This window comes from Neodiprion fabricii, chromosome 3, assembly GCF_021155785.1.
Source record: "Neodiprion fabricii isolate iyNeoFabr1 chromosome 3, iyNeoFabr1.1, whole genome shotgun sequence".
Lineage (NCBI taxonomy): Eukaryota > Metazoa > Arthropoda > Insecta > Hymenoptera > Diprionidae > Neodiprion > Neodiprion fabricii.
The window spans coordinates 21,167,866-21,183,802 of NC_060241.1; the positions used below are offsets into that span (position 1 = coordinate 21,167,866).

Consider the following 15,937-nt stretch of genomic DNA (forward strand, 5'->3'; position numbering starts at 1 on the left):
TATTTAATTGTTCAGCGGAGACTTTTAACACCTCTGTTTCTTCAAGCTACACTTTGCAAAAACCAACGCATTCGACTCTCTCCTGCAGTGGCATACCTTTCCGCTACTGATCTTTGCAGTGTAATTCATTTCTCGGTGCTGAGAAAGCAGAGCTGTACCAGAATTACTTCCGATAATATCCCTCGCAAAACGTGCCTCGCGGTCAAAACAAATTATACAGCAGTTCTTTCTAAATCGTATCCTGCAACATGTCTGAGTACTAAGCACTGCAGTAAAGAATGCAGTTTATTCTAGGAGATCAGATTTTACCCACAATACTACAAATGAAACTCTCGGAACAAAATAGTGATTTAGAAAATATACCATAACGAATTTTCACTCCGGAATTTTCTCTCCGGGAGAAGATATGGCATGGAAAAAATGACAGAAAAGAACAAAACATTTTTTTGCTGTCAACTCCTGAACGGCGCACCGACAGGAAATTGTACACTGAAGGAATTTTTAGTTCCGGTTACCGCTCAGTTCTTAACTATTTTCTTTTTTTATCACAATCGAAAAATATAGTTCTAGGTAAAAAATGAGAATTAATTTTGTAAGCGTTACCGGAAAGTCTAGTATCCGTTATTATTCTTTCCCATTATGATCACCGTTACTATGTTTTCTTGTAACTGTTGCGAAAATTTAATGCTTGTGCAGGAAAAAATTTTTGTCTCTGTAGATAGTTGGATCGTCTGGCAAAGTTATAAGCTATATTAATATTTATAGTAATTGGCTATATTATAGGGGGTATAACGATATTTGTAAGCCAAGTCGGAACGGGATCACACACTTATAATGCGAACGCTGACTGAAATCTTACAGATATAGAAAGTTATGTGCAAGAGTTTCCAAGGTCCCGATAAGTTCTATATAAAGTTTTCATAAGCATATGGTTTTATGGAATAATTTTGACACAAGAAGCATTTGAAAATATTTGCGGGCGGAGCCGCAACGGGCTATGAGTTTGACGATAATTGAAAGATCTTGAAAATAAATAGCGTATAAAGAATAAGCATACTTAAATTAAAATGATTTATTTGGAAAAATAAAAATTAAAAATGGTATAACAAGTGTACGGTAAAACAACTAATTGCCCATGACAAAACATGGCTAACAATTTAACCGAAGCGTATATTAATTAATTTTGCGTCAAGTTCGGCTGATCGATTGTCATTATGCCGATTTTAGATACGAATCAAGTTACTCATTGAATAATACAATTTACAAGTGAAGTTCAAGTTGACGGTTGAGCTACAGCAGCTTGTACAGATACGATTGGAATTGTCGGTCAATGAATTGATTCCATAAAGTTATTATGGTGATATCATATTACCAGTTGCCTTTCAAATATGACTACCTGCTAATAATCATATGATTACAATACATTTTTATAATTTTTATAGGTAAACTTTAACGAACTCCGAATGACCAAGCTAAATTTAACGGTTTAAAATTTAAGAGCAACTGCGCAAATCAACTTTAGATATATTACATATATCATGAGAAAAAAAACTTACAAAGTTTGACTGTCTCTTCGAGTCGTCAGGTACACGAGGCCCCCTTAAAGATTATTGCTAGTCATCGAACTATAACGTGTCTATGAACCAACACTTCTTACACTCTTTGTACATTATTTGATGAGACCCGTCTTAAGTCGTCAAGTTTTTATCAGAACATACGAAGTTACAATTATAGATTTTTATGTTTTGCAGCTTTCAAAGTAAAAATGATCAAGTGTCGCGTAAGTTGGCTGATTGTGAGAACAAAATTTAACAATTGTAAATTTTTCATCATCGTAATTAATACATTAATGGAATCGACTCCGGGCTTTGGCCGATGACATTCTTCTAGTCATAGCGTACGAATATCATGCAGGATTTGACGGAAAATAATCCAAAAGAGAATTATAAACCGTCAAGTCGTTCATGATTGAAGTTGAGATATGCCGCTTTTCGTGTTTGTTTTTGAGATAGTACATCAAGTCAAATGTTTAATTAATGGAAATGGAATCCGTTGGAAACCATCTCCCGATATTACGTTTCATCGGTAAAGATAAATTCGCCACTTTAGTATACGTAAATAAATCATGGGCTGTAATTATTAGTTTTTTTGCCGTACATGAAATTTGAATTGATCAACATACTGTCATCACCATTTTTACGGCATTTACTTAAAACTGATTTTTGTATCTATGGTTTGTCACTAGTGTACCAATCCAAGGAAAAACCCGTCAAACCTGAAAAAACTGTTTTTGTTCTCACCTTCATATCCAAGAATAATATTTACGTAACAATTACCGAGATCAAGAAATCATTTTCATCAAAACCTGTCTACATTATTGTTGACTCTTGACATTTGAATCGGTGGACGAGTTGAACTGACCTATACCTAGATTACGTAAAAGCCTCGTAACGCGTGTAGAAAGAACCATCGAGGTCGACGATGAACGGTGGAATCCGCCGTCGCCGCGATTTTTTTTTTTTTTCCAATTCACCCGAGGTACATATATCTGAGTCTGTAAACTGTAAGGTTCGCGGTACACAGCGAATAATTGCCCGAAGAATCTGTCCCGGTTGCACCTTGACAGGTGTGTAAGAACTCTCAAACAGAAAGCCAAGTGAAAGTCTGCATGGTTACTGCAATTACTTTATACTAGCGGGATATTGCCTCAATATCACACCAAAACGTGTGTATATTACTAAAGATCGATGGTATACAGAATTGAAATCATACGTTCAGTAATAATGAGATCTAAATATTAATTATTCGCGAATTTAAATATTTCGTAAACTTTCTTATCGCTATAGATATCGCGGTGTAACTGATGAACGACAAGCCTGTAAAGATAAGTCGTTCGATTTGATACTAGCAATAAGAGTAACGGCCAGACGCTGATAGCATTGCACTCGTAAAATCCTCCGAGTATTTACCGCGAATCAAGGTTTGCAAGTGTAAATTCATCGCAGCGTTATTATGCAAATTTGCGAGAACGCTTGAAAGTAACGGTAATTGAAAAAAGATAAGCGGAACTTTTACGCTTTGGGGCAATTATTGCAGTATGTTCTTTTAGTGCTATTATACATAGATTCGAAAGGAAGAAGTTGAATCTGCCGACAAAATCTCGGGAACTCCAAGTTTGTACATGTAACTAAAAAATCCTAATGAATATGTTCGTACAACGTGTTTATCTGCGATATTCTCTCGATTATAGAGATTGTTGACCAAAAATTGATGCTCTTTATTAATTTCATTACGATATAGTCGAAGATTGGGTATCTTATTATATTCGTAAGGTACGAAGACCTCTTCAAGAATACGACAAATGTATATAAAATGCTGAAATTTTAAACAAAAACTTAGACATCGATGCTTCATTTTAGATCGCTTCGAAGCGATTAAAACTCCAACTTCGTTTAATTCGTTTAATTTTGCTCTACGATAGCTCGTTTTATTCAGACTATTTCTTGCAAGATTGCAAGCTACTAAGATTCGATAGTATATTGTGTTGTAACAAGGTGGCAAACTCGGTCTTTCCGGGCCGAGCGTAAGATTGCAATATGAGTCGCGGGTGAGCACGCATACGAGTCGAAGGCGAATATTATATGCTTGTGCAAGCCGAAGACGAATATTACATATACACGAGGCGAAAAGACCGTTGCCTCCTTATTGCACATGATTCTTTGTACAAGAGTATGATATGCGTTCTTTCGCGGAGCATAAAATTGAGGTTAGGATCGCGCAATGTCAGATTTGTTGGCGACTGCGCATGAGCGCAGTACTGAAAGGACCACTTTTAACTCCTAGGGCTTAAAAGTGGTATTTTCAGTACTCCGCGCATGCGCATTCACAGACTCGCTGAACTTTCATAGAAACGGGTACTTTATGTACGGGAAACACGTGTGAAAAAATGTGTAAAACATGTTCCCGTTACATAAAGCATTTGTTTACAATTTTAGTATTTTCTGTCTTTTTATTTTTGATGAGATCTCCGGAGTTTATGAATGCAATAATCTGATGAATACTTAACGTACACTTGGCTGCATCGATTCTAAGATGGCTAATTTTTTCGACGAGACGGTTACGTTGGCATTGCAGAATCAGTCAAACATAACGTATCTCATAATCGTCGAATCTAACCTAAAAATACGAACAAATGCCAGTTGCGTTATGCTGTGGCGGTGGAGCTAGAGCTGAGGATTGATTCTGCGTTACGAACGTAATCAATTTGTCCAAAAAATTAGCCGTCTCAAAATCACTGCGGACAAGTACACAACTACCTCGTAATGTAATAAAATCAATTTGTTAATCTTGCGCCGAGTAACCTCCATAAACGTAAATAAGAACAAAGATACTGAGGTGTACGCAACATCCATATCCATATTCGTAGTCTGCGTATAAGAATTACACAGCAAATATTCGTTCGAATAGACGTCGCGTAGTCGAAAGGATTACATAATATTACAACATAAATGTTGCAGATACGTGAATACGGGAGACTCCCTATACACGCTCGGCTAACCACAAGTCGTGTCGCAATTGAGTCATATCCCGTGGCATTAAATATACTTTGTGAAATATTTCGGCAACGTATGTGTTTCGCAATTAAAATGCAAGACATGAAAAATCTCGCAAAATTTATTTAATTTTTATTTTAGATTTTTTTCCCATGGCTATATTTTTCTATCGTCCTTGCAAAATGAGAATTGTTTCACATTTTTTTTAATATCACTCATCGTACAGTTGGTACAGCGACTGGACATTTTCACAAGGTCTAGGTTTGCCGGTGTAAATTCATTTCTTACAAATTTTTTTTTTCTCACAAATTATATACTCTGTAAAATTTATTTGAAAGTTTCTCAATAAATCTTGGAACTTTTTGATTAAATTTATCGGCCATTCGACTCGAGTCGTACAGCCAAAAATTATGCACTTCGTTCTTGACATCCAAAAATTTTGCTAATCTTTCTATCGCGTTTAAGTAACGTAAGAGATAGGCTCTGCCACGATCATTGACAGAGTTTTAAGTTCCAGATATTCGTCGTCACTATAATAATGCAGAATATTGCGATTACGTGATTAATTGAAAAATAAACAGCCTTATTAATTAATTGATTAACTGGACCTTTCAACTAATCGTCTTGTTCGTTTATTCGATTAATCGGCCTCTTCGATTAACAGATTAGTTATTCATCCGATTAATCAGCCTTTTTAATCGACCCTTTTTTCGCCAAATCGATCAACCGAAGTCTACGTTTAATCGAATAACTGCACAGCGCTGGTTACGTACCTAATACTTTTTTCCGTTAATTCCCATCAGCAATTACAAGAGAATTACTTGAAATCAAGGTTCACGAAAAACGCGAATAACGAACAGAAAAAATTCAAACCGCAGTAATAGGATATAATAAACAAGTTTTGTGACCTTGATTACTGTGTTAATCCCATCTATTTATCATTAACGCAAATCTGTATGTAAAGTTGTATTCGGTTGCAACGAACAATTAATTGTACCGTCACCTTACTTAGTTTATTTAAATACCCTACAATTCCATGTAAAGTATGTATTTGCGTGCGTACACCGTTGTTTGCATACCTTTGTGTATTCATGGGTCTGGGCAATTAGTATAATAAGACTGTCGGTCAAAGCCGCAATAGATTTATATACCTATGTATAATATATGTAGACACTCTCGACGTGTTTATATATTACATAGAAACATGTTGTGTAAATCCTTGATGGAATTTTTTTATGGCACATTTTTCCACGCGTCTCTTTTACTTTTTCTTGAATTTATAATTTGCTTCGTCCTTCAGGTTCGATACACGTGTATGTATATGTATATATATATCCATCTATAACACATCTATATCGATTAAAAAGAATCGGGTTTTCCTATTGCTGTAGAAAGAAAAAAATTACGTTACGCAACTTGTGCAGGCCCATCCAACAGTGTTGTCAATATTATACTTGCGGTATTCTACAATTTCATCAGATGTAGGTTAAACAAACGTAAAATTGCACAAAAATCATCCATAAGACGTGTAAAAATTGAAGCTTGTACTATCGGCACTTGAGCGTGAGTAAATTAGAAGTTGAGTGTTTAGCTATAGACACTTGTATCTCAGTGTCGGTGATCATTTTTCGAAATAATCAAAGTAAAAAAAACAAGAAGAGACCAATTATCCAGGCATAAAATATACAGCTATCGTATCAACTTCGAATTTGATACGAGATAATATCTGTTGTTCATTATTTCAGCGCTGATATTGCGGAAAGAGAAGGCAACGTGTCAAAAAATAGTTATCGAAGTATAGGTAAAGGAACTTACAAAAGCAGATAATGTCCAGATATAAAACAAGCGAGATATAAAAGAAACGAGCAGAAGGTACGTTAAAATTCGCTAAAGGAGGCCGACGGATGGATAAGTAGAGTTGAAAGTATGCAAACCAAGTCCGTTTTGCGTTACCTTTCACACTACTACCACAATTACTACTCATACTATCACTTATAACACAACTATACGTATTATTATTACATCGATTCGTAACACGCGTACAACACCTCGCATGTCTGCGTCCCACAAACGCGTAGCTGCATGGTGTTAAAATAAAACGAAGAGACATTATTTATCATCGATGCGAAACGTTGTGTGTACAAAAATTACCGACTCACCTTCATCAGAGCGAAGACTTGATCGTCGGGTAATCCAAGCTTCGACGCCATCCTCACAGATTTGTACTATGCAATAATCATTCACTGTTTAAAATTGATTTATATTCCCTAAAATTCTCTACCGCGAATAGTAATTAACTGGGCATTATAATATACCGTTCCTAGCAGTATGTAGGTATTCGATAAAAAAAAAAAAAAAAAAAAATGAAAAAAAAAAATAAAAATACAATTTCGCCGTATTTATACACCAACGTTTACCCGGAGTTCCGAGCACCGATTTACTACCGCTCCACTCAACGATTGGTATCGTTGACGGTCAATCTTAGACTACTTTTCATCCGCAACTATCGAGGAGAACCGAACGCGTTGCCGTTTCGTTTGGAATCGAGAGCCCCACTGCACCAGCCGTATAGTATAACTCGGCATCGCTTGTCGCCGATGAGTGCGGATGAAAATAATATGTGAAAGGATCAACGTTCGGCAAAGTTTTTTATTTTTCTTTATTCTTCGTACATCCGCGGATAATTTTATTCACAACATAAAACTAACGCGATGAGTTTCTAAACGCGGGAGATCATTCGAGTAACAGGTTCCGTACATTCGACATATTGAGGTTCGGTTGAGAAAATCTTCATCGTCGTTATGGATTTGTCATACCGCAATAATTGATTAGATTACTAATTCGAAACTGAGCACTTGGAGCTGGATTTTTCCGATGTTACGTTATTTCAAATTATAGGTATATACACGTATAACATTTCTATTACAAAGCTAACATCTCGCGAGGCTGAAGTTAGTTACGTTAACGTAACGAAGCATCAGGTAAAAAAATCACAAATGCGCAATATTAGAATGACTTTCAAAGAGTTGGTTATTTCAAAATAAAATTATATCTTGTTTATCGTGGTCTACTAATTTTCACACATTCCTAAAGGTGCGAAGTGACGGTTTTTCCTAAACATGAATCGTGACAGTGACGTTCCTAACTTCATGCTAATAATATATCGTGTCGACGGTACGACGATATGAGATATGAGTAAATACAAATACATTGAAATTATGAAGTAAGAAACCATCATTAGGGGAACAAATTTATTAATTATAATTGAATCCGTTTCTATTAAATCTATTTGGCACGATTAAAAACTACACGCGATTTGACGAAATGATTATATCTACTGCTCCATATTGTAAACTTGATTTGTCGGAGAGGGCAATTAATTCAATCAAGCGCGATTTCTTTCTTATAGCGTCTAAAAAAATGTATTGATTATTAAAAGTTGAATACATTGTTTGTCTTCAGTTAATTAATAATAGATGAAAACGGTGGAAGCACTGTGAGTAGGAACTTATAATCTATTCCTGATATATTATATTTTTCATATTAGATTTGGGTCGATTCTTTTTTCACTCTATCGATCAATCGATTAATCGGTAACACTTCCTAATCGAAGTCTAGGCAATCCTGGTAGGAAGCAGACATTTGATTTGGAACCGGCGGCGTAGAATTCACATTTATATAAATCTTTCTCTCGAATCGGCCCTTGGATAATTAGCATATTTGCTTCCAGACACGAATTTCGAAACCTCAAGTATTTGTCAAAACAAGGTTAACCCACGCGTAGCTTTCACTTCCTCTGATGTTGTCGAAACAAATTGATAAGTTTAAGTAAACCCTCAATACCGAAACAATCTTGACAGTCTTATGCATAAACAATTATCACAAAGGTTATCAAGACATAAATTTATATACCCATACATACTAGGGTGTTTCAAAAAAAAGACGAATTTTTCTTTCTTATGGTGTCCAAAAATTGATAGTATACCTAAGAACAAAAATTTTGGCGCCAATATGAGCTCTTAATTATTTTTCCATTTAAATAACACGGGAAAATTTTTTTTTTAAGGTCACACACCTTATCACCAACAAACTTGTGCTTACAACACAAAATATTCAGAGGACAAAATAATTTCAATTTACTCAAGCATATCGAAGCTTCCGTCGTGGTAATAGAAACGACGGCTTCTACCTCTAACAACGGCCACGCTTCGTTAAGAAGATAAACTGAAAGAACTAATAGAACTGCGACGGCAATGTTTCAATTTCTCAACCACTTTACATAAATCGTCGATCCGACCATGACTACTCCGTTTGTAATGTTTTCTCATCGTTAATGAAGAGAAAACAACACCTCAAACACGATAATTAACGTACAAAAAAGATGTGGCTTTCTCACGCACGAATAACATTATGAAAAAACAAAGCACTCCGATATAAGGAGTTCTTTTTGGTTTTTACTTGAAGATCGTGGCATTATCACGTATGAAATAGTTATAATTCGAACCGGACTTGAATATAGTTGAAATGTTTCCATGTAATAATTCAGAGTGAATTAAATGCCTTATCTTCGAATTTGATGCTCCACTTTTTTTTTTCGTCGAGCATTAAATTCGAAGATAGGGCATTTAATTAAACACGTTTTTTTTTATATAGAGGAGAGGTAGGTATAATAGGCTCCCTGTACATTTAAATGGAATTTCAAAAAATGTCAATAACGCTTGAAATGTATTTTTCTGCGACCCCTTTGACTCGTCATTTCAAGCATGTAAAGCAGGCACGACGTAGCGAATTGCCGATTTTGTCACTTTTGCCATTGAGCGTCGACTGAAGAGTGCTAAAGACAGTGTGTATCGATATTCTTCGAAAGCAATCAAAAGTGCACGAAAGGCGTGAGGTTAATGGCAGTGCCCTGCACTTACGGACTCGTTCATTCGGACCATTAGACCACGCAAAAATGCTTACTTGTGATCTAAAAAGAAGCCTCAAAAACCGATTACTGTACCACCAGTTTTAGGATATGCAAAAGCCACTTTTCTGAAAAAAAAAAAAAAAAAAAAAGTGACAAATGTATATTAGCACCCCTTCAATTAACGCGTATTATCTCTTTTATGTTGTACAAAAAAAAAATACATAATGGCCTAAAAAGACCGTCTAAAGCGCATTCCAGAGAAATGCTGATACAGAAACATCGCAAAAAAATTTTTTAAATTTCAGTTTTATAATATCATCTGTTATATTTCACACCAAAATGCATTTCGGCATGAAATCCGAACAAAAATAGGAAAGAGGCGGGCAAAATGGGCCATTTAAGAGAGAAATAACGTTATACTAATTTCGACAAGGCAATTTTTTTGTCTTCGACCTAAAATATTACATTGTGTATCAAGGGCGGAAAGGTGGCGATTTTGCCCAATGTAAAGTTAGCGGCACGAGGAAAGCGAGCCCCGTTTGAAACGCGTCACTTCATGCATGGAAGCAAGCGGAAGCAAGCAGTTTTACGTATTAACGCTTCCAAAGTAGGGGAAGTCGAATTTAGGTGGTTCGAATATACAGGAGTTCTACTGCGGTAGTTTTCGTACCTTGGGTGTAAAGTTTTATTGGATAAAATTCAAATTTTTATTCGCTCCCGTAAGTAATTTTGGAGTGATAAAGGCATCACTGTTTACACTTTGACTGTCCATAATGACTGTTCAAAATCGCGAAAATAACTATTTAATTGAATGCTACTTCTATGACGCTATGACGCGAATTGGGAAGACACATCAACGGTCATTTTATCGCAAATGATGCCAAAATCGCTTCGTTTAACGCAATTTGCTTTGTCTTCAAACTTATTCTCCGACACGAGGATCTCACGGTATATTTTTCAGAGAGAATTGAACACTGTGTAAAATTATTTTTTTCAATCTACACTTACTTTGGAACGCTTCAAGTTACAAACATTAAAACTTGCAAGCCTGAGAATTCATTAAAAATGTATCTCCTTTTGTAATCCCGTTGATATTTTGTGAATTCTGTACCGAAATCGCAAGGCGCTACAATCACTGAGGTAGAGAATAAATAAAACAAATTCGCTCAGGATTCTATAAGCTTTCTGACAAACCGAATTTCTTTTCAAGCAACCAAAAACAATGTACATACTATATGATGTTGAAAACACTCGGCAACGACACAAAGATCTGGTGAGACTTTGCATAAGGAAAGTAAAAGGAATCATTGCAGATGAAATGCAAGGAATTTATTTTAGGGCGAGTAATATTATGATTCATTACAATAATATAGATAATATGCGTTCGGTATCCAACCACGTTACACTAATATAAATATTCCAAAGGTAATGTTAGTAACTCATTGACTTTTTAGTAGACGTTCGCAGGTTTTAACATATTTTACTTTGTTCAAAGATACGGTTTTGAATGAATTTACTCTTATCAAATTTAATTCAAATTCGTTTACAGACGCACATTCTGTTTTATCAAGTTTTTGATTCTGATATTTCTTCAAATAGAGTGTACATGTTTGATAAGTCACTAGTAAAAATGGCTAAACCACGAACATAAAATATACTAAACAGCACGTAAGAATTAATTGTGTTTGGGTAAGTAGCGCAATAATGTGGCATGATCTTTCAATAAACATAATTAAATTTAAATAGGTTTACTGCGTCTAAGATGAATTGTGAATGTAACTTTATATCTTGCTTATAATTTTTCTGTAATTTCAAAGTCTTCAAAAGACAAATGTACATGCATTAAAATTAGTGATTTCTTCTATAATCACGAAGATAGGCATTTCGTGTGACGGACTAATTTGTCAGTATAAAAAATGATTAACAACAAGTTTTAGAGATAACTTGCTTTCAGAGCAAATCATTCATCGACAATGTCATTGTTGCAAAAGTATTTTTACATTTTAATTCCATACCAAAAGAGAAGCAATTTTTCTCACAAACTATGCAAAATAGTTTATACATAATGAATTTAAGATTCAATTATAACATGTGAGGCATACGTTCAATGGGTTCTGTGTTGGCCAATATTTTTCTCGTCTTAAAGATAAGTCACTATGCACAAATGGGAATGTTTTAATAACATTAATATTTTACAGTGATTCAAATGCATTTCAATAATTAAATCGCTTGTTGAATCACTACGCAAGCGAAATTAAGATTGTCAACTATCCATATATCACGATGTTTTTTTCATAAGATGCAACTGAGCAAATAAGATATTGAAAATCGCCGAATCAGAGCTTCCACTACACTACGTGTGAAGTCTTTCGTAAAGCTTATTACGGCAGAGACTCTCCCTTGCGTAAAAACAAATATTAAAAGTGGAAGACTTTTTCAGTCCAATGGGGAAATGTATTATATACCAAAAGGATTATAAACTATTGCCATCAAATACTCTATGGCCCGTAAACTTATGAAACGGTGCTTAAGGATGTTTAGAAAGTACAGGCCTGTAGTATAAAAATTAGTAAAATAAAATTGAGCGTTTAACAATTCAAGCAAAGTTACTTCATTTGTATTTTATGGAATGCGCGATCCAAAGGCAATACGAGCACATGTGATAAAAAAGACTTTGCCTCCCATGGTGCGCACCATACTTTATGTAACAAAAGTGTGGTTCACTAATTTTTTGTCATAGCGGAGTAGAAAAAAGAGCACTGTTTAGTACTGTAATGTAAAAGTAAAATTTTCTCTACTCCAATGCTCTTTTTTTCTACTGCTGTAGAAACGATTACTTTATGTACAGAACACAAGCAAAAAAAAAACGCATAATCTCTGCTCGTGTTACATAAGAAAATTATTCGTACACAGACTTACGTATGTAAAACCGTAAAAATGATCCGTATATATGCATGCCAGAGTCTGTAAACTCAAATTAACAAAGTTTGGTTATTAATAATTTTGAAAAGATCATATTGTCGTTTCGTTTGTTTGTATTAAAACCGTATTATTTATCAAATTTCGATGAATCACGGCCGATTATTTCCGCGAATGAATACCTCACATATTGCCTGAGATGTATTTCTAGGGTTGGATCTCAGTTTATCACCAAAATGTTGTGCACCATATCATTAAAGGTGATAATTACTAAACTTATGCTTGATTCAAATAATGGTAACACTACTCGAACATTATTTCAGGTGATTTGCAAAATATCCAAACACGAACAAAATAAGCTCTGATCCATTGATGTTGGACAAATGATACGATTTTACTACTGCGAAAACGAAATAAAAAACGTGACTTATTTTGAATTATTAATAACTACACTTTCTTTATCCGAATTTGCGGTTTTATTTATTTATTTTATATTACTACTGGGAAGACATTTCCTGTATAAATTCAGCTTAATTAACTTGAGTTCAATCTCGTACCTACTGCTAAACTTTTTTTCGACTTATTTTTTTACAGGACTGTAAAACCTCAACATCCTTAACAAAACATACTGCTAAGATCATCGGAATTCCTCTTTTCTGTCCAATTAATTTCTTAGCGTTAAAAATATTAACTATGTAACGGAAAATATTAACTATATGACGACTATCATTAATGTAAATATTTTATAAAGTGTCAATAACGATATAAAGTTAATTATCATGTAAAATATCCGCACTTAAATATTATTAGTTAGTTGATTTTAAATTTGTAACATTTTGATGATCAATAGTTTGCACGTGTATTGCTTTTGTTTCCATTACAATTTACAAGTGTATTTTGTAATTGGTTTGAGATTCAATGAAATGTATATTTTAGAGTCAAAATATATAACAAATTACGTTGTAATAGACTGGCAACCAATACTGTGCAAAAGTAAACATGTTTTTAGACTAACATATTCCAACTAATACTAGAAACAATTTGACCATTTTAAGCAGACGTATTTGACGGTAATTCGAAACCTGTTTAATATATCCCCCTGCCGTGTAATTCCGTATAAGTTATTAATAGTCTTTAACTTTACACTAGCGAGTCGCAGCCAGGTAACAAGTGGCACGACGTTCACTTATGACTTCAGCCAACTACTGGAATTATAGAATTGCACTTCTGATCTTAAATTTCCTAAAAAAAAGTTGATCTACAAACGGCCATTCAAGGTAATTTACAAGGAAAAAAAAATATATATATAATAATATCACATCTCAGAGCCTATTTTAAGAAACCTTTACACAGATCTACGCAGTTGATTCATGCTCAATGAAAAGCGAAGAAAGAAGCCAGATTTTTAGCCACGGTAAGAAAAATTAAGTTGATGTTTTTTTATAGCTTTTGTGTTACTGGATCTTTTGTTTTTGAAGTTTATGAGAAATTACAGTCCACGGTAACAGTAAATAAAGACCGTTCGACCGTTGAAAGAAGCATTTCAAAACAACTCTGGTAATATTCAAGCCCCAACATGAGGACTACAGGCTGATGTGGCAATAATCCAAGAATTCGGTGGCCCAACGAAACGCACATGAGAAAATGGCGATAATAATGACATTTGGAATTTTTCTAATAGTTTTTCATGATTCTGACGTTAATTAAGAATAGATTTTAATGCTCTTCAGGTTTAATTCTAGTTATTCTTCACTGCGGAACTTGCAAAATTCACCAACAAAGGGAACACATGTGCCTCAAATTGCTCCCTACAAAGAAGAAACTGAAACGAAGTTAGCCAATTAATTCTACAAACAATCACTATGGAAGTGTCACTGACGAATTATTCATTATGTTCAAATGTTTCACAATTCTGGATACATTTTTACTGTCGTTATAACCAGTTTCACTTCTTAATCAATTGAAGAATTCCGTGCACTTTATATTATTCAAAGAAAGCTTGAAATGTCAATCGCGACGTTTTTGTATGAGTGAAAAAAATATTTCCTACACTGTTACAATATATTATCATTATTTTTACTGTAATAGGCCGGGGTTTGCGTACTTTTATGACTTTTCTTACCTATTTAGAATAATCTTTAACTATCAGAAATAAACTATATGAATCGTAGAATAAGGTCTTTGCATGGAAAAATTGTACGTACGTATTTAGCAAAGAAACTAAAAATAGCTAGGTCGTATTCGTTCTTTTTTTTTTGGTCTCATTAAATAAAAATTGTCGAAAATACAGCAGTCTTAAAACTATAATAATATGACGTCATCCACGCTGAAGTAGATCAGGTTAGGTATATCTATAATTATTACAAAACCGGTGAACTTAAATTGCTTGTAATACCCGCAATAATCTTTCTTAAAAAAAAAGAAATAATGCGATCCAATGATTTCGTGTTTTTCTGGACTATACGTATATAAAAATAATTTTTTGCTTCGAATGCAAATACCCAAGTGTCTTAAATTGATAACGCCACCTTACGCAGCAAAATGTATTCAACACACAATTACAGTTTCAGAAATGTAACTCAACTTCTGTGTTGCCCAATATTTAGTTTGAGAAAATTATATCTTCCCCTTCCGTCTTTTAAGTTTTTTTTTCATTTTATTCTATGTTTCTGAGGACAGTACAACAACGCCATAAAATCTCAGAAAGTAACCTCAAAGAATGCCTCATACAATATGAATGGTACTTTGCAATGGGTTCATTCCATTTCGGCCTTCAAGGTCTGCGGATTCTATTTGTTCTTTGAGCAATTCCAGTTCTCTAATGCCACTTGCAGTGACTTCGTATTTGTGTGCCACTAAGCTTCTGTAAAAGTGTATTGCAAATGCCAGAAATACAATCAACACCGGGATTAAAACTACACACGCTGCCCACGACGCAGCCTTCTCAACTTCGTAGAATTTGACCCAACACAAAATTGCAATCTCTAACAAAAATAACAATAATCCTAGCAGTGTTGAAAATGCCCAGGCAATTTCAATGTACCAGTGAAGTCGTTCGTGTGGCGATTCGTGGACGAGACTAATACTGTGAAGATTGCATATTGCTTCGATGTTTGGAAGGATGCAAGTGGATATCATGAGTGCCAGCATGTGAACAGACACCAGTAATGTTGTGCAAATTGCGAATCCAATCAGCATTGATTTCGGCACTGTTGTATCCTTATCCAGCTGTACTTCAACCATGGCCACCTGTCCATCAAATTTTCTATTTACGTGGTGTGTTTGCCTATTTTACTTTCAATTCTCCATTATATTTATACACGCCAATAGAATTGTTGACATTATTACATGTACCTTTGAAACTACCTATTTGAAACTGCAAGATCGGTACACAAATGGAAGGTACATATTTTCAGTTTGTGTAAACACATTTCAATCATGAATTCTCTTCAATGGCTTACATCCAATAAGAATGTACTATATGTATAATATGATTTATCTACATTACTGATTTCCTGTAATTATATGGATACATTGAATTCAAAATGTACATGTT

At 34.5% G+C, this 15,937-nt stretch overlaps 1 protein-coding gene and 1 long non-coding RNA gene across 6 annotated transcripts in view; one reads left to right on the forward strand and one right to left on the reverse strand.

Moving 5' to 3' along the window:
* Positions 1 to 15,937, reverse strand: part of LOC124178748 (SEC14-like protein 2) — a 32,794-nt gene that overhangs the window by 9,370 nt on the left and 7,487 nt on the right. The window contains exon 1 of one of the 4 annotated variants that reach the window (XM_046562346.1): positions 6,713 to 7,124. The exons of the other annotated variants lie outside the window; for them this stretch is intronic. Within the exon in view, the coding sequence (XP_046418302.1) occupies positions 6,713 to 6,763 (51 nt within the window). The 5' untranslated portion in view covers positions 6,764 to 7,124. Of the gene's footprint in view, positions 1 to 6,712; positions 7,125 to 15,937 lie in introns of those variants that run through there. 4 annotated transcript variants of the gene reach the window in all.
* LOC124177159 lies at positions 5,975 to 9,074 on the forward strand. 2 transcript variants are annotated; one of them, XR_006869542.1, is made up of 3 exons: positions 5,975 to 6,034; positions 6,299 to 6,425; positions 8,620 to 9,074. It is a non-coding gene; the product is annotated as an uncharacterized LOC124177159 (long non-coding RNA). The 2 variants fall into 2 exon arrangements; XR_006869541.1 differs by having other exon boundaries at positions 6,005 to 6,116.